The sequence below is a fragment of the Paramormyrops kingsleyae genome, chromosome 8, assembly GCF_048594095.1.
Source record: "Paramormyrops kingsleyae isolate MSU_618 chromosome 8, PKINGS_0.4, whole genome shotgun sequence".
Classification (NCBI taxonomy): Eukaryota; Metazoa; Chordata; class Actinopteri; order Osteoglossiformes; family Mormyridae; genus Paramormyrops; species Paramormyrops kingsleyae.
In genome coordinates, this window is record NC_132804.1 from 34,335,035 (window position 1) to 34,359,872 (window position 24,838).

The 24,838-nt window shown below is 41.6% G+C and overlaps 1 protein-coding gene across 6 annotated transcripts in view; it reads left to right on the top strand.

Annotated features, from left to right (window-relative positions):
• Positions 1–24,838, top strand: part of LOC111857228 (dysbindin-like) — a 29,899-nt gene that overhangs the window by 3,885 nt on the left and 1,176 nt on the right. For 3 of the 6 annotated variants that reach the window (XM_023837853.2, XM_023837852.2, XM_023837851.2), the window contains 3 exons: positions 4,292–4,520; positions 19,149–19,286; positions 20,561–20,704. In XM_023837853.2, the coding sequence (XP_023693621.1) occupies positions 4,475–4,520; positions 19,149–19,286; positions 20,561–20,704 (328 nt within the window). In that variant the 5' untranslated portion in view covers positions 4,292–4,474. The remainder of the gene's footprint in view (positions 1–4,291; positions 4,521–19,148; positions 19,287–20,560; positions 20,705–24,838) is intronic. The other 3 variants (XM_023837854.2, XM_023837855.2, XM_023837856.2) reach the window with 3 other exon arrangements.

The window sequence follows — 24,838 nt, forward strand, 5'->3', positions numbered from 1 at the left end:
TAACGGAACCTGCAGTCTCTTGTCTTAGGAGTTTTATCTTAAATAAATTGAAAATGTTTTTATGCTTTATATGCTTTAGAAACTGGTCATATAAATTTCAGTTTTATCTATGTGATCTCAGCCTTTGTTTTCATTCCTCAGTGGATCATGTTTTTACTGTGCCTTTAAAGGAAACCCTTTGCAGAGAGTCTTGAGTAAAGTGTTACAATGCACAGCATGTTTCCCTAATAGCTACATTATTTTAGTGGTATTTTTAGTTTTGGCGGTGACATTGCGGTTCAGGGATAAGCAGAGTAGCTGTAGATGTCCCGGGTTGTGGGTCCCAGTTCCTACCTCTGTGCTTGTGGAGTTCCTCCTGGTCTTAAAATTTCCTTCCACAGTCCAAAAGCATGCACAGATGTGAGCTGGCAGCTCTGAATGATGTTTCCATGAGTGTGTGACATAGGATGACTGTCATCCAGGTCAGGGTATTCCTCATCTTGGGTCCTGTGCTTCTTAGAATAGACTGCAAATTGACCCTGAACTAGATAGCACCCCAGGAAAATCAATGGAAGTTTGTATTAAAGTTATAGTTGAGTGAAAGTTAATACATTCATCTATTCAAATTTTGCCAAGGTTTGTGAAGTCGTGTAACACAGTGCCTAGTTCTGACAGTAGAGGATGGCGCAATCAAGGACTTGGAGAAAACCACAAATACAGTGAGAGGAAAAAAGAAACAGCACAAGACTGTTGCAAAAAATAGAGCTGTTACATGACACATGTTCTATAGTGTGTGATATTCAAAGGCAGATCTCTGCAGGGGCCTCCTGCTGGACGCTTTAAATATCCCATTTATCATGAATTGCCTCAGAGAATAGAGGTATAAAAGGATAGAATGAAAAACAAGAACATGTACTTAACTTCCACACCAACAGCTACTGGGATAAAATTACAGGGCAGTCACCCCCTTCAGAGGAATATGTCTGTGAAATACCAGCGTTCTTAATGCTACGTCGTTCCTAAGTTCTACGTTAAAAGACAGAACTAATGCACGAAGACACACCAGATTTGTGTGTCTTCTTTACATAAATTGAGAGCATCTTTGGTTCCATTCTGTGATGTTTTTAATTATTTTTTTACATTTCATTCTGAACTGTGGACTAAGAGTAATTTTCACCATAGATTTTTCCAGATGTTCTTACGTTCCCAGGGGCTTTGAAAATGTTACATATACTATGGTCAGATCTTACTCTTCTTGCTCAGTCAATGAAATGTTGAAGAAATGTCCTTGATCAGAACTTTAGGATTGTCTGTTTGGTGAAGCTCACTCTTCCCTGCCGCCGGAGGTGTGTGTAGGGGAATCTTATCCAGGCTGTTCATCACTTCCGTCCTTCTAAAATAGTAATAGAAGACAAAATAAAAACAAAGAGCTGGGTATTTCCCCCAATGCTGTTTCACTCTGTGTAATATCAAAGGCTCAAGACAATGAAATCATTTCTGAATATTTTTCAAATTACCGTGTACTAAGTATGACAGCTAGGGTATTTTTAATTGTAATTTTATCATACTAGAAACATATACAGATGTTACACATAATACAGAGTTATTACATGGATGAATTTGAACAAAGATTTCACTGAACTTTACTGAATTATAGGTATAAAAATGGTAAACTCATTTAAATGGAAATAACAGTAATAAAAGTAGCTCGTACAACATAGATAGATAGATAGATGATAGATAGATAGATAGATAGATAGATAGATAGATAGATAGATAGATAGATAGATAGATAGATAGATAGATAGATAGAATCACAGCTATCACCAACATGCTTGTTCTGAATGTTCTCAATACGGAAAAGTACAGATACACGCCTCCACACGACACCAACGTAATGACCCATTTTCGACCACAAGAAGACACATACTCACACCTCAGCAATAAATGAGCAAAAAAAGGGAAGGTTAATGTGTGTGACATGTTTGTCTCGTTAAAATTAGAACCCTCTGTCCCCTGTGAATGTCTGAGGAAAATCTGATTGTGCTGTCAGCAGCCTGGACAGCAACATGAAGGTACTGGAGCCCATGCGCGTGTGTGACTACTTAGAGTACAGACAGTGTGCACTTTCAGACAGGAAGCTGGTAGTGATGAATGTACATAAAGTGATACAGACGCATCATTCATATGTATATATAGAGTGCTACGCAAATGTCTTTGGAAAAGAAAATATTTAAAGCTATTTATCTGGGTAGTAAGTGTATATTTGACATTAGAACTAAGGAAAAGAAACATTAATACAATAAAGACTAACAAGAATTTCTTCTGTTCTCCAGCTACTTCTTGATATCTTGATGGATAGCTAGAAAAACGCTGCCTTGGTTCCCAAACCTCTCCTCAGGGCCACCCCAGCCATTCATTTCACTACCAGATTAATTAACTAATTAATAATTTGAAGAAGTATTGATTAGCTAAACATGGTATATTAGCGGTTGAGTTTGTATTTGGTGTATTTGATAGTTACTACAAATACTGGGGAGATATTTGGAGAGGTTCTGAAATGGCTAAGCTAACACACACAGGCAGTCAGCTGTTACTTTCTGAAACTCTGTGTCCTGTGTTTATTTGACAGTTCGGAAGGTAGCACAGGATTAGGGCAGAAATGTCAGTGGTACTAACATCCCATGCATTAATATTAAGGCGGCAATGGCAGCTTTGACAACCTTTACAACCGCTGACTTACACAATCCCCCTTTTGTTTCTTAAAGTCACAGAATATCACAGACTTTCCATAGAAATTAACATTTGAATTTTGGCAAACATGTGAGTTGTATGGAACTTGAATATAAAAGAACAAAATAACTAAACACGCAGGTCAGGTATAATTATAAATAATGAATATATTTCATGTTTTAACAATGTTGTGGAGATTAAGGTCTACTGTAAATAAAGTGTTTGCAGGGAAGGCAGTTGTAAAAAGTTTACATAATTTTTCATTGTGCTACCAGGGTGTGAAATGTTGAGTTACTTTCTGGCTCTGTTTACTTTTGATAGAACACTATAGTAGTGTTAATTAGATGTGACACTAGATGGTAGCAATCAGCCAAAGTAAAATGTGAAGGCAAAACAGAATCGCAATAGTTAAAATAGCTGATGCTTACTTAATTTCTCATTGTATCTGTGTGTGGGTGATAATGGCACGCTTTTACTGCACACTGTGTGAAGTAGGAAAGCCAGATATGGTAGGGAAGCCTCATTCTACAGCCTGCATTGTGTCTTTGTGTGAATCAAATCAGAGTCTTGGTGTTCCACATAAACAACACCATTATGGGGTATTGATTCACTTTTTAATAATAGACTACTTTGTTTATATTACTGATAGACTGATACGATCACACAAAGATAATACCACATGAGGTATAATTGAGTTGTACCTTGTCCCCTATGTATTGTTAAAAGAAGCACTCTGGTCTTGCTGTTGATTTAATGTGTTTAAATTCCATCCGCCTTCAAACTCTGTTACCCAGTACAAGGGTGTGGTCAGCCTAGGGCCTGTTCCCAGGAATCCCAGGGCAGAAGACGGAATGCCGGTCTGTCATAGGGTGTAAACAATAGACAATTAACAGTCACCAATTCACCCGACTGAGAGTTTTTGGGTGTGTGGTACTTTGAAAGATGGTGACCTAGAGCACACAGAAAGTTCATCTGAATGGGTGAACGAAATAAGATTAAAGTTGAACCCCATAGCGATGCTGTGGCAGGACTTCAAATGAGTCCTAACCATACATCGAAATTTAAGTGGTGCTGCAGTCAGTGAAAAACTGATATCAAATCAAAGGAAGCATTAGTCAGTTATTGCTACAAAAGGTGCTGAAGCCAGTGATTACAATTATGGGGCCAATCACTTTTTGCTTGGATGATGATTTGGGTAACTTTGTGCCTTAAACAAACAATTCAAATAGTGTTTCTTTTGGCAGGAACAGGCACACAAAACAGATTATTGTCTCTGTGCTTCTTGCTTAATGACTACTGTGAGAAAGTCACATTGAATGGGCAGTTTATATGAATAGCCACACTGTTACACACAGTGTTCATAGGTTTGATGTAACCCATGTGTACAGCTGTATAGGCATGAACTCTATGCAAACTGCTTCCGCTGTGCTGCAGAGAGTAGAACATTTGACCCACTGGTCATTGCTATTTATGAACTTCTAACCCCCCCCCCCCCCCAAAGTTCCTCCCCGTGCAAGGCTGCACTTGGTACAGGCCACAGAGCTGGAGCCCCTCCCCTCAAAATCTCCTTCTGTTGCAGTAGGTCATGATCAGCAGCAGGACAGGCAGGCTTGTGAAAGGGGGCGCAAGCATCTGCAGGGCGTCTCCAGCCGTGCCTCCGCTCTGGATCCCTGTCCTACTCTGACCTGGAGAGGAGGGGGAAGAGCCCAAGAGTCCCAGAACCCCCACACAGTACAGCTAGTCTGAATCGGGACAAGGAGCTATGACGACCTCCACAGGCTCTGACCTCCACCACGAGCTCAAGCCATGTGAGTAACCACGGAGACGCAGAGCTCCCAGCTCCGTCAGCAAAAGTCACATCCATCTCACTTTGTCATTCCGACGAAAGTTATCCAGGGATATTATGCACCTGTGAACCTGTAGACTATTCTCTGTAGTTTCAAAACTATTTTGTCTGCTTCGTAACTACATGAAATTATTTAACTATATGCAAAGTGAAGAACAAAATCCTTGTTTTTCTATGTAAAGCATTTTAATTTTTTCTTGGCGTTACTCTTTCTTGTACGCAAAATTTAAAACTGGATTTTAACTATTATTTTAGGTTGGACTAGCTAAATATGCTTTTACATCAATACACATAAACTGGAGTTTTATTACCACAGATTACATACCTGCGAAATTATCACAGTACATGTGTTTTTGTGTTTGTTTTTCCTGGTCCCATGTGTTTAAAGTTCAGTATGATGAAATTACAGCCTGTGATCTTTCTTATATTCCTTATATGGACATCATGACTTAATCTCTTTCGGAAAATAAATGCGTCAAGAGCTATATCAGCACTGCTTGTCTCACTGGGACATGTACAGTGTAGTATATGTCTACCTGAAGGTGCATCTATACTATAGCCTGCCATTAGCAAGAGAGGGAAAGGTGTGTCCAGATACATTTGTCAGCTGTATTCTCTTTAGTTTCTTGTTGCTTGGTGTCCCCAATGGGATATTGTTTGCTATTACACCCTGATGCACTCAGGTTTCCTAGGGGATTACTGCAAAATTTCAAGGAGTTAGTCATGGATAATGATGATGAGGCTACTATTTGTTGGAAATCGGGAGAAGGGCGAACGAGCAGGGCGCAGTGAAGCAGAGTCCGGGAGCCGTAAATCCAAGGCAAAGGGATTTATTGAGGGCAGACGGACAGACAGGGCACAGACTTCCACAAACGTCAATGACAGACCTAGGGAAACAGACTTGAATGTGGACTAAATACAGGACATGACCTCAGAATAAATGCAAGGCAGCTGATACGATGGGAATTGACACGGGGTTAATTAGGAGGGCATGGCATACATGAGGACTGGACGCACAGGTCATGACACTATTTTTGAAAAATGGTCAAGTGATGTCCTTACAAGGGCAGTTCTATCTTATTTGCTGACATGGAGATATAAGTTTCGCAAGGAACATTTTTAGCCACATTCAGTAAGTAAACAGTGGAGCATTTTCTTCTAATATATGAGTGTAGTTTTTCCAACCAGATTTTATTATTTCCTGAAAGTTTACTAAATGTACCCCTGTCCTTCTTGTTGGACATGAAGCAAGATTGGGATATAGAGGCACAAGAGAATGAGTATGAGGTCATGGGGTCAAACTCACAAAATAATTTTGTGTCTGCATTTCATGAAATATTTGGACTTATACTTTGTGAAATATGAAACCAGATGAAGAGTCACTGAATACAAGAAAAATATTTGGTGAACTGATGAAATGATTTTTTATCACTTACAAGGCAAAACAATGTCTGATATTTATTCCGAGATTCATACTGTGTAACTAAGAATGTGCAGCAGTGAATTATGAGTGAACGTTACTGCATTGTGACACCCGCTGAATGTTTACAGAACAATTCAGCAGACATGGAATGCTAATACAGTCGGCCCTCGTTTATCGCAGTTAATCAGTTCCAGACTCAACCGCGATAAGTGAATTTCCACAAAGTAGGATTCTTTATTTATAAATCGAATATTTTCGTAGTTAGAGCATAGGAAACCTGTTTACAACCTTCTACATACAGTTTTTAACATTATTAGAGCACTCTAGACATGAAATAACAGCCTTTAGTCACCATTACTTTATGATTGTTGGACACGGTAGCAGGAGCGGGGAGACGAGGAATCAGGGTCGAAGGGTTTATTTGGAATCACTCCAAATGCAGGACACAGGAACATATAACATCAAAACATCAATGACAGACCAGGGGCTACAGACTCTGACGTGGACTTAAATACACCGGACAAACTGACAGAAAACAGCTGGTCACAATCGGGGTAGCACATGTGGTTAATAAGGGGGCGTGGCACCCAAGAGGATTGTACAGGCAGGTCATGACAATTACACTCATATTACCCAATATATTAGAAAAAAGAATAGAAAATTAGAAATATTAGATGTTATAGATATCATATTGTTAATTATTACTGTATATTTAATTACGAAGAGCAAAGATGCTTCAGATGTGTAGCGATGTATCATTTTCAAGTCTCGATCAACTTTTTCATGAATATACAAAAAACCGCGATAGAGTGAAGCCGTGAAAGCGCGAAGTGGCGAGGGACGACTGTACTACAAATCTAATAAGGAATTTACTTAACTTAGCTTTCCATGAGAAAATGTTAAAGACTTCTGCTAGGTCCTACTAAGCGCTACAATGTTGCATCAATTATGGAAGTTTGAGTAACTTATTGTAAGCTTTAACCTTCTGGGGACTAGGGGTAGGGAACACACTTTCACTGACTGGGGCATGGTCACACATTTCATTCAATATCATAAACTTAATTCATGGCAAATAAATTAACTTCCAAGTATTAAGCTGAACTATATCATTTCTCCTATTACTTTGCAAGCACTTGGGTTAATACTTATTCCATGGTAGCATTTCTGAAATGTAGGTATACAGTATATCATTCAATTTAAATCCCTTAACATCCTCAAAAAGATATGCTTATTAATAGTAATGATTAGTATTTTTTCCTGGCTCACTAATTCTGCTATTATAATGACAGAGAGCTGCTACTAAAATCTTCGATTCCAGCATAATTGTGACAGTGACACAGTGATGCTGTGGTGTTATGCTTCCACACATGAATAGCTTTGGCTTTAGTGTCAGCATACTGTCGGTATTCTGAAGAGTATAAACACTGCTCAGATAAAGGATCATTTCTGTATATTGGACATTTTGGCAATATAAACTAGACTGTGAATATGACATATTGCTACGTATTGTGAAAAGTTCAGAGGAAAATGGTGAGCTCTAACAGCAACTGAGTAATAAAACAGCACCACCAGATATCCATAGATGATAGTTTTAAGCAAACTAGTGGAGCTGCTTTATATTAGCCAACATGATAAAGGAATGTGCTCTGAAAAGCTAACCCATGATGATTAAAAATCCAGGATTTCAGAATCAGACAAATCTATGCAAATAACAATGCTGATATTGCTAATCAGAAAGGAAGGCCAGCTTAAGAACTGGCTTAGTTGCAGTACACCAATGAGCTCAGGTCATAGATGATGAGGTCATGACTGAGGTCATTCTGGCTGAGAACTTGCAGCACATTGGAATTAGCTATTAAAATCTCGCAGTCACAAAAGTACAACTTTCTGTCAGTAATGACTTCATAGTTTTGCAGATCATCAACCCCCGAAACAGTATTTAAATAAATTTGCATTACTGTAGTGATGGACAAAATGACACTTCATGAACCATTTACTGTTTCTTTGGACCCCACTAGATGGTGCTCTATGTTTAAAAAAATGCCACAAAGCATGCCCAAAGCAAACCTAGAGCACCATCTAGTGGGGTCAGAAATACAGTAAATGGTTCATGAAGCATCATTTTGTCCATTACTACATTACTGTGTTTAATACAGATGTTGGGGGTGATTGATAAACATTCATTTCTATTTGACCATTTTATGACAAAACAGGAAATGTTTATTTTGGGTTTAATTATGTATGGAGTCATTCTGTTGATGTGAGGGAGGGGTATTGGGGCATTTAATAACGTGAGCCAGGAGAAGGATATGACATGATGCCTGGCTCTCATAGCCCTCCCCCCAGACAGAGTGGGTGGCGCTGGACATCCTGGTGAGCTCTTTATACACACAGGAGGGAAATGAGGGAGAGAGAAGATCCAGCAGTTAAATGCACATAAGAATATACTAATAGTGCTTGCTCAGACAAAAGGTAAAAAGATAAGAATGAAAATATGGAGGATTTTTTGTGACATATCTCTACATGCATCAGCGTATTGTCCAATAAATACATCAATAATTAAATATGTCCATAAATAATTCAATTTATTATTGCAAAACTTATTTCAATGTATATTTCATTATTTACTAACACATTTAATGAATGCTATTTTGTAAGATTAATTGAAGGATTAATTGCAAGATAGATTGAAAGATAGATTGCAAGATTGAATATTTGAAGGATTCCAGTATGCAAATTATATCGGGCATTGATTGGTCTGTGAAAGCACAGTGGGAGTGTTCAAGCCCTGGAGTTGCAGTCTCATTCCTTTTGATTCCTGTGCACGAATGGAAGTGAGGTGTTTATGCTTTTGTGGGCAAAATGTAGCTGGAGTTTGCCTTTCTACGGACAAAATGTAGCGAGGCATTACCTGATGTTGTCATTAAATGCTTTTTGTGGCACAGAATATACTGTATTTTGTACATGAAAATGAGCACTAGACACTTGGAGCTCTAGAGCTTAAAAGGCGACTCTTATTTTAGCTTTCTTCCAGTATTGTTATTATTATTATTATTATTATTATTAGTAGTAGTAGTAGTAGTAGTAGTAGTAGAACCTTATGGGTTCTGGCCCGCTTGGGGTGTGCACCCCATATATTTGCTCTGTAAATCTAGTTTTCATTGTCATTATTATTATTAGAGATTAAATTATAATACATATTATTCATACAATCACCAAATATGTAGTATTTGTGGTGACAAATATTAATAAGTTCATTAACTGAGTTCTATATTAATCAATAAAGAATGTATATGTAAGTCGTCTTCTATTCATCAAAGAACTGAGCATCCCAGTGTCAGTCCATTACAGATTTGCATAAAGACATAAAGACCTGCTTTGCCCAATGAAGCCCCCAGGCTACTCTGTTTAAAACGCACATTGAAATCATTTCAGCTTTGTGGTGAAGTTATTCTTCAAATTATACTGATGTAAGCAGGAGGAATTTTGAACTGTGTGATTGTCATGCAGGTTCACTACTGAAAGTGCTGACAAACCACACATGTCAGTCACACAGCCATGCGCAGCCGTACACAACCACCCCTATATTGGTCATGCAGTCTGATTAAAAGGTCAATGCCGATTGCAATAAAATGCTTAAAAATTAGCCAATTTTTTTTCTAGCTGATCGATTGGTCTAGTCAGCACACTAGTTCAGCAACCTCCTTCTCATTTAGCTTTTTCTGTCTGCCCATCCTCACATGTGTCACGTCCGGGAAGAACAGAGCAGGCTGAACCCAGACGCAGGAGACCCAGAGGTTTATTGGGACACAGAACAATAGACAAGTCCAAAGGGGCATGAAACGAGCAACGGTCGAGAAGTCAGGCAGAGGGTCGTGAGCCGGAGAGATCAATCCTACGAGGAGGCACGGGACGGGAAGACGGGCACACCAGGGAACACAGATGAAGCAGGCCAGGGATCATGAAGACGAAGCGGGCAGGCAGGGCAGATGACGTGGCACAAAAGACAAGAGAGGAAGATTGCTTAGTAGGGCGCATGAGGGCAACGATACTTCGCAACAGTGGTTAGTCAGAGTGCTGGTTAAATAGACGATCGTAAAGAGGCTTAGTCACGTGGCCCCGCCCACCGAGGCGTGACAACATGAATGATAGTGTCACGCTTCATTGGTGACAGTTAACAATCAATGGTCAAGGGTATTGTCATTTCCAAGCAATAAAGTGGGATTTGGAAGGTGGGAGAACCCTTAAGATCCATTGTAGCTGTACAGTGGGAAAAATGACACCTCAAAAGAACTCCCAGTTTGACTCAGGCTATATCCACATCACTATGTTTTCATTTAATAATGGAGTCTTCAAGCGAAAACTAATCTCTGTCCACACAGGTGTTTTCACATCATTTACGAAAGTATTTCCATACTCACTATAACGAGCAAAAACTTATATGACGTTGCAATGTACGTAGCAGTGCATCGACACAGTGATCTGTAAATTATTTTTTTTTTGCGCAAATATATTACTTCCATGTAGGGTGACCACTTACCTGGGAATGTTTCTCAATACCAAGAATGCAAAGATTGGGTTCAATGAATCATGGGATTAGTCTTGTTTGGCAAGGATGCAAATGATGTATCCTTGATATTCAGGGTAGGAAAGAATGACATCTGGGGATTTTTTTACCATACTGTGTACTTCTGTTCTTGAGTATTGGAACTGGCCTTCAGCAATGGAAGATGATGCAAAACGGGTACTCGAGAACGCAAGTACGGTCAACTATGCATATTGAGAAAAGCCCCAGGTAACCAATCAGACAATGAGAGGGTGGATCAAATCATGGATGGGGCATGTGATGAGTATGGAACAATTAGCGCACTTTTAAAGTCGACGTTTTCAAATGTCTCCATTTTTACTCATCCACAATACAGCTGTAAGAAAGCTTTCAAAAATCTCCAATGATGAGGCTTGTAAACTTCATGGGATGAAAGGAGAAGATAACTGCTTACTGGCAGCCGGACCAAGGGTAGAGCTAAAATCACCCCCCGCCTGTGCTAGTACTGCAGTCACAAGTTTATCTGCAGGCATGAACCACTGAAGGAGAGGGATGGGATGGGGGGGCTTGGGGTCACATGACTTTCTGATTTATTAAGTGAGAAACCTCAATGGCATCAGCTAGAAGGAACACCAGGCTACAGCACGCCAAAAATAAACTGGCTTGACATTATTATGTTTGAAACTGTCAGTCAGATTTATTTGTTAAATGAAGGTGCCAGAACGTTGTTGAGGACCGTTCCGGTCCATTTTAATCCCTGGTATTTCTAATCATGGGCAAATACCAAACTATTATGGCTGTAGATATGTGTTCTTTGTGTAGTGTAGTGGTTATCGCATCTGCTTTACATGTAGAAGGTCCTGGATTTCAGCCCCTCAGAACATGAGAACGTTCTTGTGTTATGAAATATAAGTACATTTGCTTCTCCATTGCACGATTATATCATTGCTTTGTGGACAAAGAGGAAAAGACCAAGGGCCATGACTCAAAAGACCCACTACAATTAGGGAAAACAGTTTAATTCTAAAGTTTGTGCTATTAATATAGTTTAGTCAATATCACCACCAGGCAACATTATCTTTCACATCAGTTTAATGACCACTTTCATTAGCAGATTACTAATTAATAACTTTGTTCAATGGTCATAAATTATGAAAATTTAGTTCAAGAACCACTTTTCTTCTAAATTTATTATGAGGCCACTCATAAAAAATAATGTGAAAAACGGTATAAGTATTGCTTTGGGCAAAAGGCAAGCAAATTATAATTAAATTAAAAAATAAATACTCCTTGACTCCTTATATGGATTCAACAAGAGTGACTTTAAAGGCTGTGCTCCTAGCACAGCTGAGGTGAATCTATTCTTTATTTCAAATCTTGTCGAGATAGATGGTCAGCTATGCATTTGCTTGGAGAAACACAGTATGTATGAGCCCCCTTCATCAAAACCTCCACCCCTAGTGAAACTCTCCCCTTTTTTGACAAACAGAAAATACACACAGAACTTTGCAGACATAATGACTTAAAGATGATTATTTATTTGATTTTCATTTTCTTTTCTTATCTTGCTTTTTAATTGGGTGCAGTCTGTGGCTTGCAATGCATGTGTGTGGGAGTGTAAGTAGGCGATTAAATAGAGACATCTTTCATCAATGTGAGTTTTCATCACTGAGTGTTTGTTGTTTTTAAGTGTAGCATGTATTGCACCCAAATATACAGGAATTCAGGTTAGTCAGCCTGAAAACGATGTCACCCTTTTTCTACCTCTCTCTGCTTACTTCTAAAACACACTTATTGAGTCTATGGAAAATCCATCCAATTATATAAATGTGGAACATATTCTCACACAGCCACTATACTTTTATGTAAGACATGTATGGTGTCTTGCTTTTAACTCATTAAAAATAAAACCATTGGATTTATGTTTTGTCAAGACTTCATTTGAACTTTATCTTGAGCATGAAGATCATAAACCAGTCCATTGCAGAGCGCATACTCATCATGAGCAACATAGTCATTAAACCCCCAAGTCACCTAACTCACCATATCTTACAATGAATTTTTGTATAAATCTTTATACAATTGATACATATCTATAAACATAAACATGTACAGTTTTGATTGGAAATACATGTGAATTGAGGTACTTTAAGTGATTTCCTCTGGGACTTGATTATATTACCTCTTGGTCACAAGTTAAATTCCTCAGTACAACATCTGATGTTATAATTCTCTATGTATAAAGCGAGACAGCGAAGGAGGGACTTCACTTTCCATAATACTGATGCTTCACTACTACCTGGGAAAACAGTGACTAAAGCAATAACCTGTAAAACTGCAGAATTTCAGGTTAAATAAACAACACCCTCTTTCTAATGCATTCTTAGAAAAAAAAATTGAAAAACACATAGATGACGTCAATTACAAGGAATTCATTAACAATGAAGCATAAGATCAAGCCTATTTTCCTAAAAACCACTCCTACATTTATAACTTCAAAGCTGAAGGTACAGTACCATAAGGTAAATGTAAATCTTAAATCTAAATCTTTATACACTGCTCAAAAAAATTAAAGGAACACTTTTTAATCAGAGTATAGCATCAAGTCAGTTAAACTTCTGGGATATTGACGTGGTCATCAAGTAGCAGAGGGGGTTGTTAATCAGTTTCAGCTGCTTTGGTGTTAATGAAATTAACAACAGGTACACTAGAGGGGCAACAATGAGACGACCCCCAAAACCGGAAAGGTTTAACAGGTGGAGGCCACCGACATTTTTCCCTCCTCATCTTTTCTGACTGTTTTTTCACTAGGGCATGGAGGTGATTCGAGGAGACAGGCAGTTACTCTAGGAGAGATGGACAGGGCCGTAGAAGGTCCTTAACCCATCAGCAGGACCAGTATCTGCTCCTTTGAGCAAGGAGGAGCACTGCCAGAGCCCTAGAAAATGACCTCCAGCAGGCCATTGGTGCGAATGTCTCTGACCAAACAATCAGAAACAAACTTCATGAAGGTGTCTTGAGGGTCTGATGTCCTCTAGTGAACCCTGTGCTCACTGCGCGGCACTGTGGACCTCGATTGGCATTTGCCGTAGAATACCAGAATTGGCAGATCCGCCACTGTCACCCTGTGCTTTTCACAGATGAGAGCAGGTTCACACTGAGAACATGTGACAGATGTGAAAGGGTCTGAAAAGCCGTGGAGAACGTTATGCTGCCTGTAACATTATTCAGCATGACCGGTTTGGTGGTGGGTCAGTGATGGTCAGGGGAGGCATATCCATGGAGGGACACACAGACCTCTACAGGCTAGACAACAGCACCTTGACTGCCATTGGGTATCGGAATGAAATCCATGGACCCATTGTCAGACCCTACGCTGGTGCAGTGGGTCCTGGGTTCCTCCTGGTGCACGACAATGCCCGGCCTCATGTGGCAAGAGTATGCAGGCAGTTCCTGTAGGATGAAGGAACTAATAGCATTGACTGGCCCCCACGCTCGCCTGACCTAAATCCAACAGAACACCTCTGGGACATTATGTTTCAGTCCATCCGACGGCGCCAGGTTGCACCTTAGACTGTCCAGGAGCTCAGTGATGCCCTGGTCCAGATCTGGGAGGAGATCCCCCAGTACACCATCCATCATCTCATTAGGAGCATGCCCCGACATCGTCAGGCATGCATACAAGCACGTGGGGGCCATACAAACTACTGAGTACGATTTTGAGTTGCTGCAATGAAATTTCATAAAAATGAACTAGCTTGATTTTCGGAGTGTCTTTGAATTCAGCCCTTTGTAGGTTGATCATTTTTATTTCCATCAAACAATGTGGCATCCTTTCATTCCAAACACATTTGGCGTTGGCGTCCTCCGTCTCGGAAGACTATGGAATTCTGCGTCCGGATAGGTTACTCCATGGCTTGATTGCAGCGTCTTTGGTGACTGTAGATCCCAATTCTGGATGTACAGCTCCTGGTGCAGTTTTGGCAGATGAAGACGGTGTCTGGTTTCACTGAGGATTTCTCCACATTTTTTCTGCGTTCTCTCCTCTCTGCCCACTGTAGGTGTCGCTTTTGTTCGTAGCTGTTTACACCCGCCTTGATGGTTCGCCTCCACCCACTGCGATCTGCTGCTGCAGCTTCCCATGTTGTGGGGCTGATGTCGCAGGCTTCCATGTCACGCTTGCAGACGTCTTTATAGCGCAGTGCTGGCCTCCCCACTGGTCTGACGCCAGAGTCCAGTTCTCCGTAGAGGATGTCTTTGGGGAGCCGTCCATCGTCCATGCGATGAACATGGCCGAGCCAGCGAAGGCGGCGCTGAGTGAGCAGAGCATACATGCTGAGGATGCCAGACTTTTCCAGGACAACCGTGTTGGAAATGTGGTCCTGCCATGTGATCCCCAGTATCCTTCGCAGGCAGCGGAGATGGAACGTATTGAGCCTGTGTTCATGGCGGGCGTACAGGGTCCATGTCTCGCTGGCGTACAAGAGGATGCTGAGGACGCAAGCCTGGTAAATACGGATCTTGGTGTTGATGGTCAGCATGGTGTTCTCCCACACCCGTTTGGTGAGGCGTGCTATTGTTCCAGCGGCCTTGCCGATCCGCTTGTCGATTTCAGTATTAAGTGATAGGTTGCTGCAAATGGTGGAACCCAGATAGATGAACTCCTCCACTACCTCCAGAGTGTGGTCACCAATGCAGATGCTGGGGGTGCTGCTGACATCCTGACTCATAATGTTGGTCTTCTTGAGGCTGATGGTAAGGCCGAAAGCACTGCTAGCATGAGCGAAGCGGTTAATGAGTCGCTGGAGGGCTTCCTCAGTGTGGGTTGCTAGCGCGGCGTCATCGGCGAACAGCAATTGCTGGAGTATGTGACGCACCTTGGTCTTGGCACGCAGACGGGCTAGATTGAAAAGCTTCCCGTCTGTTCTTGTGTGGAGGTAGACGCCGTCGTCGCAGGAGTCTAAAGCGTAAGAGAATAGTAAAGAGAAGAAAATGCCGAAGAGTGTGGGAGCAAGGACGCAGCCCTGTTTTACCCCGTTGTTAATTGGGAAGGGGTCTGATGAAGAGCTGTCGTATTGTATTGTGCTCTGCATGCCCTCGTGAAAAGATGTGATCATCTTGAGTAGCTTCGGGGGGCATCCAATCTTGGAGAGCAGTACGAAGAGCCCCTTTCTGCTGACAAGGTCAAAGGCTTTGGTCAGGTCGATAAATGCGACGTAAAGCGGCTGATGCTGCTCTCGGCACTTCTCCTGCAGTTGTCGCATTGTGAAAATTATGTCCGCTGTCGATCTCCCAGCTCTAAAGCCACATTGTGACTCTGGGTAAACTCGCGCGGCGAGCATTTGAAGCCTGTTGAGAACCACTCTGGCGAAAGCCTTTCCAGCGATGCTCAGGAGAGAAATGCCCCTGTAGTTGTTACAGTCGCTGCGGTCGCCTTTGTTTTTATAAATGGTGACGATGTTGGCGTCGCGCATGTCCTGAGGGATGGTGCCCTCGTTCCAGCATTGACAGAGCAGTTCATGCAGACGGGTGAGCAAAGTGGTAGACTTGCCGGCCTTGTACACCTCGGAGGGTATGCCGTCTTTGCCTGGAGCTTTTCCGGAGGCTAGGGAGTCTATGGCTTTGCTGAGCTCCTCTGGGGTAGGTAAGGCATCAAGCTCCACTAAGACTGGCAGGGCCTGGATGTGCTGCAGAGCATCTTCGGTGACGACTGGGAGTAGAGTTCCTGGTAATGCTCGGCCCATCGTTCCATCTGTTTGGATCTGTCCGTGATAATGTCGGCGGTTGATGACTTCAGTGGCGCGACCTTGGTGGCAGACGGGCCGACAGCCTTCTTCATGCCTTCGAACATGCCACGGGCGTTGCCGCTGTCAGCAGCTTGCTGGATACTCAGGCAGAGGTTCAGCCAATACTCGTTGGCGCAGCGGCGGGCCACGCGTTGAGCTTCGCACCTAGCCTTCCTTAGTGTAGCTAGAGTGCCCTCTAAGGGGTTGTTCTTGTGCTTGATGAGCGCTGCTCGCTTGGCTTCTATTGCAGGCTCAATCTCTGTGAATTTTGCCTCGAACCAGTCGGGGTTTCTTCTCTCCTTCTCGCCAAATGTGGCCATGGCTTGATGGTATATAGTATCCCGAATGAAACTCCACTTTTCCTCTATGCTGCCTGTTGGGGGTTCCAGAAGGGTTTGCGTGATGGATTCTGCAAACTTGGTGCATAGATCGGGAACAAAGGTTCTAGTTACGTTGATTTGTGGCCGCCCTTTCTGCCTTGTGCGATAATCACGCTTGGGCTGAAGTCGCAGTTTGCTGCCGACCAAGGAGTGGTCTGTATCGCAGTCAGCACTATGATAGCTGCGGGTGACGAGGATACTGCGCAGCATAGTCCTGCGTGTGATAGCCAGGTCTAGCTGGTGCCAGTGGTGGGATCTGGGGTGCCGCCATGAAACTCGGTGATGAGGCTTGGTGGAGAAGAACGTGTTTGTAATGCAGAGGTCATGGTAGGAGCAAAGCTCAAGAAGCCTCTGACCGTTCTCATTCATTTTGCCAACACCGAAGTGGCCTAGACACATGGGCCAGGAGTCGAGGTCACTGCCCACCCTTGCATTAAAATCACAGAGTAGGACTAAGGCTTCTGAGGAAGGCACTCTTCTAATGGCAGCATGGAGTTCCTCGTAGAACTGATCCTTGATCTCTGCAGGAGATCAGAGTGTTGGAGCATAAATGCTCAGGATGTTCAGAGGGCCAGTGTAACAGTAGAGTCAGAGGGACAGAATCCTTTCAGTGCCGCCATCCGGAGGTGCCACTGAGGTTAGAAGGGCGTTGCTCACAGCGAAGCCAACGCCATGCTGTCGTGGTTCCTCAGGTCTCTTCCCCTGCCAGAAGAAGGTGTAGTCCTTCTCTCTGAGGCTGCTGTCTGCAGGGAGTCTGGTTTCCTGAAGGGCAGCGATGTCAATGTTGAGCTTCTTCAACTCACGGTTGATGACGGCGGTCTTTCTGCAGTCATCAATGCCAGAAAGGTCCTCAGTAAGGCCAGGACACATAGTCCTGACATTCCAACTTCCCAGCCGTTTTTCTTCTGTTTGCCTGGTGCAGTATTTGCGGTCTGCTTGTCGAGTTTATCTCTAAGCTCCAAGCACCCAAAGAAGCAGGCAGACCGTGGCGGGTCAACACCCTATTAGCCGGGGGCTGCCCAGCTTAAGGTGGGCAGTAGTTGACCAGTGGAACGCGATGGATCCTCCCACCGCGGAGGGATATGGGCTTATAACTCGTAACTGCTGTCTTCCGTGTTGTATGATGCTGTAAGACAGCACTGGAGTGACCTCTCCAGGACGCAAGCCTGGGTGCGGGTATAGAGACACTAGGCTGCCCAGACACTAGTATCCCCCTCTCGGCCTTGCTGGTGAATTCCAAAGGAAAGCAAAGCAATACGTTTGGCACCACCTTGGCTGCAGGAGTTGCCGGCTGGGGCGCAGAGCACTGGCCAGCCGCCTTAGGGGCTCCACTCCAGATTTTCTGTCTGGGTTTACTCCCATAGCCTTTTCTCCTCCCGGAAGATACCCACAAGGCAGCGGGGCTGGTAACCCTGGCAGGGGCATGGTTGCTGAATGCCTGAGTCACGTCCGTGGAACCCATGTCCGTGAAACCCAGGGTCGTCGCGCATCGAGACTGTGCAGCACACCTGGCGCTGTGGTTTGAAATCAGAGTTTTCCTTCTCCTAGACGAACTGCCTACCAAGGCTAACGAGCTCCGTCTACCCGATCTACACATTACCTAGTTCATATAAGTATAGATATCCAGCATGATTTTTTTCCCATTGAGATCTGATGTGTTTTCAAAGTGTTCCTTTAATTTTTTTGAGCAGTGTATCTTAATTAGGATGACAGTCCTTAGGTTGACATTTGGACTGTGACACTTCTGCAATCTAAGAGCATGTTCTGCACAGAAAGTCATGTATCAGATGATACCAGTTAACCTTTTGACCTGAAATATTGTTTCCTATCAATCAGTGCTAACTTAAGCCACAGGCCAACACCACAATGAAAATAAGTATTTCATCCCAATCAGAGCATGAATCTTGCTTTCACCCCATGGGGGGGGGGGGGGGCAGTTAAAAAGATTTCAGGAAGTTATATGCTTAAGCAACAGGTTTAATTCTGAAGAACTTCAGTGAAAAAGTGCTTCTTTATGAGAACATGGTCAATGTGTTAAAGGTAAATATATCACATTGGAATAGACAGAGACGGACATTTCAGGTCCAGACAGTAAAAATCCAGACCAAGTTTTTGTTTCAACTAACCAGTTGAGTACTATGTGACTCTTCATACTCAATTGGTGGGTCGGAACAAAATTTTGGTATGGATTTTTACTTTCTGGACCAGAAATGTCCACCTCCGGGAAGAGAAGCATCTTTTACACCGAAAAGTTGTAAAGGAAAATACTGATTAATGTCTATAAAGAGCAGACAATGAATGAATGGCGAATATGACACTTTGATAAGCATGATTTTACCATAATACAGATTGTATTACAGCAGTGCATCAACAGATGAAGTAGGAAAAAAATACACAACAACACCAAGCTTTTAGTCCCCAGCTGATGTCTTTCTTCTGTCCTCCTCCATACTAGTGGAGACGGATCACATCCAGAGGGTCTTGAGCATTGGCTCAGAGCAACATATGAGACAGCAATTCTGTGACAAGCTCTTCCAGCAAGACCTAGAAGCGATTCTTTCTTCCAGCCACCTGCAGATCGAACCCAGGAGGCGTGAGTGTACATCTTTTTTAGATTCATGGCTATGGACACATACATTGCATGTATTCACACACAAAAGCACACATACATATTCACAAAGACAACTATGCACAGGCATCTGTCCTAAATTCAGTGAAAGATAAACATGTCCAGCTCATACATAAATGATAACTGATGAATTCTTAGAGCTTATTGATTGGGAAGGTTGTTAATAGTGCCAGGCAGGTGAATCACAGCAGTAAATTAATGTCCTATAATAATCTTAAATTTTAACTAACGTTACTTAAAATTCCAGATGTAGAGTGCAATTTAAAATTAAGGGAAACTATAAAAATAAATTGCTACAAAGAAAAAAACGCTAAATGGAGGATTTCCTTTAATATTTATGGAGAAAAGAACACCTTGTAAAGTGGACAAAGGCCAGTTCACAGTCCTGTGAAGACTTTCGGCAAGTGAAAAAAACTACGCACGGTGTTAACTTTTACAAAAGGATACGGAATCATAAGTGAGTCTCAACTCAATTTAGTTGAACAAGACAAACACAAAAAGCAACAGAATGGGCAACCAAAGTTTTAAGGACTGTCTGAAAATAGGACAGGCTTATCAGAAGAGGAAATAGAGAAAATCAAGGAAGAGGAGCTAAATCACCTCCTCCATGCTTTTTATTATTAAGTTTTTAGGCTCATAAACATGGAAATAATGTCTAACAGTTCAAACATGAAAGCAAAATGAATGACCCTTACATTGTTAGAATGCTTATGGCCATAGTCCTGCCATTTGCAAACCCAATGACACCTGGTTCTGTAATGTAGTGGTTTTATAATGTGATGGTTGTTGTGCCTGCTTTACACAGAGAAGGTGCTTGGTTTAAGTTCCAGTAGAAGTAAACTAATTTTAGGGGACAGTTTTTTTTTGGCTTAGCGAGGTCGCAGTTCTCATGATTGAAAAATCACTGATTCAAATTCTGTGGGCAGCAAAGTGAGATCAATATTGGGCCCTCAAGCAAGACCCTTAACTCCCAGATGCTCCAGGCACTGGCTGACTGCATTCTCCTTTGTATGTCACTTTGGATGAAAGTGTTTCCTAAATAAGTTAAATGTAATTAGACAATTTCTGTAATACCAAACATTAGCTTTCCTAGCACTGTGAATTTCCATTACTAAAAGTAGATTTAATTTTACATTCAAGTACAGATACATTCAGCTATTAGAGTAACATGACAAAGAAGTTGGATAAATTATGTGAGGTGATGTTTCTCTTTTCTCCTAACATCAAACTCCAACTAGCAGCCCTTGACAGCATTTCCTCTATGGAGGTTAACGTGGACTTCCTGGAGCTCACGGACCACATGGATATGTTTGAGCAGGAGGCTCTTGACATCTTTCTCAGTTCGGGTGGTGATGAGAGTGACCAGCCCTCCCCCTTGGCAGGTGAGCTGTGGTTCCCCTGTACTTATGTGTTATCTATAATAGCCCTACATTGGTATATACAGTACAGTGAACATAAATTTGCATTTTACCATTTATTTCCATAGATGTTTTGGTGGGTTGCACTTACACATAGAATGAGTCTGAGAAAAAAATAGACACCAATATTTGCAATCTAGAGGTGTGAAAAAAGTTATTATCCACAGATTACTTACTCCAAATAATGAGATATAAAAATGAGAGCATCAGAGAGAAGTTGTAAGCAGATTCTTTATTATTTCCGAACAGTTGCTGATGTGATCTGTAGAAAAGGGATTAATTCGAAGGATTTGAGGCTTCGTCAGTCAAAACCATGTTGTCCAAGGGAAAAAGTTTGTGGCTAATCGTGATTTTTCTGACAGATATTGTGATTGTGATATGATTTGTGATATATTTTTTTCCAGTCAAGCTTCAGTTCAGTATTCAGCATGTAATGGCTTTAAACATTACCACATGAGAAGTAAGGAGCACATGCTGATTACAGCGCAGTGCCACATCGATCACAAACCACCTCAGGGATGAGAACCTGACTGCAGCCGAGCAGTGGGTGATACCTCAGCACCACCCTAGTCTGAATGGACAAGTGTGAGTGTTTTCTAGTGGCTGGAGTGCCAATCCCAAATTTCCCTGTAAATTGGGGTGGATGTAGATTAGGGCTGGATGTAGATTAACATCATACCCAGGACATAGAAAACGCAGATTTAGAGCTCTGCTCAAGTGCCCAACAGAGTAGGATCACTCCTGCCATTTATGGGATTCAAACCAGCATTCTTCCAATTACTGGGACAGATCCCTAGCCTAAGAGCCACCAATCTGCCCGACCATATGAGATACTATAAAAATTACCAAGTCTGAATTCTAATGCAAGGATGAAAATTTACAGATATGATGCATCCAAGATGTATTTATTACTTTTTTTTTATTAGCAGAGAACAGTCAAACATAAAACAATTATCACAAAAGCTATGACTGTGTTAAGTGAAACAAAGTAATAAAAATAAAAAAACAAAACAATTCCAGTAAGACAAAAAACAATAGGAATCCTACAGCTAATCCTGCTTGGATGCTGAATAATAGGACCTTTCTGTAAACAATCTCTGACCAGTTAATAGGTAGGTAATTCTCTTACAGCTCATCATTCACAGAATCATTTTTTCACAAATGTAAGGTTTTCCTTGGGTTTCACGTGTTTTTCGTTTGTGGTGTATACGCAGTCACTTTGGGCCACTTCTGTTTGGTGAGCATGACTGACATGTGAGGAGGACGGCATGAATTTCCAAAAGTATTCTTGGGACAGTCTTAAATCCTGTGTGAGATGTGCTATATAATGCATATCCTTTTTTAGCTTTTGCGATTTGCTAATCACATTGTTTCAAATCACGATTTAGATTAGAAATTGATCAATCATCCAGCCCTACTAAGGATGTATTGATACCAATACTAGTATCAGTATCAGGTCCAATACAGTGCTCATATACACTCACCTAAAGGATTATTAGGAACACCTGTTTAATTTCTCATTAATGCAATTATCTAATCAACCAATCACATGGCAGTTGCTTCAATGCATTTAGGGGTGTGGTCCTGGTCAAGACAATCTCCTGAACTCCAAACTGAATGTCAAAATGGGAAAGGAAGGTGATTTAAGCAATTTTGAGCGTGGCATGGTTGTTGGTGCCAGACGGGCCGGTCTGAGTATTTCACAATCTGCTCAGTTACTGGGATTTTCACGCACAACCATTTGCAAAGGGAAAAACATCCAGTATGCGGCAGTCCTGTGGGCGAAAATGCGTTGTTGATGCTAGAGGTCAGAGGAGAATGGGCCGACTGATTCAAGCTGATAGAAGAGCAACTTTGACTGAAATAACCACTCGTTACAACCGAGGTATGCAGCAAAGCATTTGTGAAGCCACAACACGCACAACCTTGAGGCGGATGGGCTACAACAGCAGAAGTCCCCACCGGGTACCACTCATCTCCACTACAAATAGGAAAAAGAGGCTACAATTTGCACGAGCTCGCCAATATTGGACAGTTGAAGACTGGGAAAATGTTGCCTGGTCTGATGAGTCTCGATTTCTGTTGAGACATTCAAATGGTAGAGTCAGAATTTGGCGTAAACAGAATGACAACATGGATCCATCATGCTTTGTTACCACTGTGCAGGCTGGTGGTGGTGGTGTAATGGTGTGGGGGATGTTTTCTTGGCACACTTTAGGCCCCTTAGTGCCAATTGGGCATCGTTTAAATGCCACGGCCTACCTGAGCATTGTTTCTGACCATGTCCATCCCTTTATGACCACCATGACCCATCCTCTGATGGCTACTTCCAGCAGGATAATGCACCATGTCACAAAGCTCGAATCATTTCAAATTGGTTTCTTGAACATGACCATGAGTTCACTGTACTAAAATGGCCCCCACAGTCGCCAGATCTCAACCCAATAGAGCATCTTTGGGATGTGGTGTAACGGGAGCTTCGTGCCCTGGATGTGCATCCCACAAATCTCCATCAACTGCAAGATGCTATCCTATCAATATGGGCCAACATTTCTAAAGAATGCTTTCAGCACCTTGTTGAATCAATGCCACGTAGAATTAAGGCAGTTCTGAAGGCGAAAGGGGGTCAAACATACATATTAGTATGGTGTTCCTAATAATCCTTTAGGTGAGTGTACATGTACTCATCCTGCCTATAAACCAATACCACCTGATATCTCTGACGTATCAGCAATATCATTAACAAACAAAATAAAAGGGACCACAGAATATATACAATGTGTCAAGATTAATAAAAAAAAAAACAAAGCTTAGCAGACTGCAAACTCTGCTTTGCTAAAATATCAAGGAAGTACAAAAATCAGTTCATACAATGCAAGCAATCTAATTAAACATCTACAAACTAAACATAAGAAAGAGTATCGCGAAATTACCACCAGCAGCACTCTGCGACAAACGTGCAGCAAACACTAATAAAGAGAGTGATAATGTCAAACAATAACCCTCATGCAGTGAAATTAACAGGAGCTCTTGCCCAGTATATTGTTCTTGATGATCAAACATAATGTTGTAATGTGGTACACATGTTATTGCATGTTGCAAAATTTGTGAACCACTGATTTAGACAGCTTCAGTCAGCCTGCCAATCCATTGTTTTTCACAGAAACTAAAAAAAAAACGATGATCAGCACTGCTCTTAAGCACCTGCCCCTCTCTCCACGTTTTAACACCTGCTATTTAGTGGAATATCCATAGGTTTTTCTTCATGCCTTCACTTTTCACGGAAAAACTATCTTAAGTGTCCTGCTTGCTGCTGCATGCTTGTGTATATATATTTTGTGTGTGTGTGTGTGTGGAAAGGAGGGTCCAATATTTTTAAATTAAAACATTACATATTATTTTTGACACTGCCAAGCCCTAATTCGTATCAAAAAGCGAGCACCAGTACTCGTACTTGGTCTGAAAAAATATTTTCAGCAGTAGTGAATTACACCAAGAGTACTGTCTTGATTAAGTAACTTGAAGAGCAATGCAGACAAATAATAAAAACACCAAAAACTACTGATCAGTAGGACCAATGTGAATGCTTATCTCAAATTACTCAAAAATATGTGCTTCTGTGCAGTTTCCCAAAAACCACCTGCATCTTCCAGGAGTTTTTGAACAACATAAGTCACTGGAAGCCACAGTTATGTCTATGGAAAAATCAAACATAGAATTCCAAAGTGATATCCTATGGCAGCGGTTATATATGGTGGGTAGAGCCGTTCTAGAGGAGCCTGTCAGGCTATTACGTTCATAAGTGAAAACTGGAAACAGCTGCATTGTTCAGCAAAGAATGCGATTCAGAACACAATAGGAAGTCAAAAATAAAATGGTTGAAGAAGAAGGGGCACTGGCTGTATAGCTTTATTAATTAAAAGACATTTTAATTGCTTCATTAGTTTCTATGTTGTAATAATAATCAATGGAAGATGTGATAACGTCCATTAACAAAAATATGTAAAGAATCAAACATGGAGCAAAGTCTTTTTAACAGTAAAGAATTGCATACTGTCCTCGAAATTCCAATATCAGAGTAGGTATTAGAGTACATGT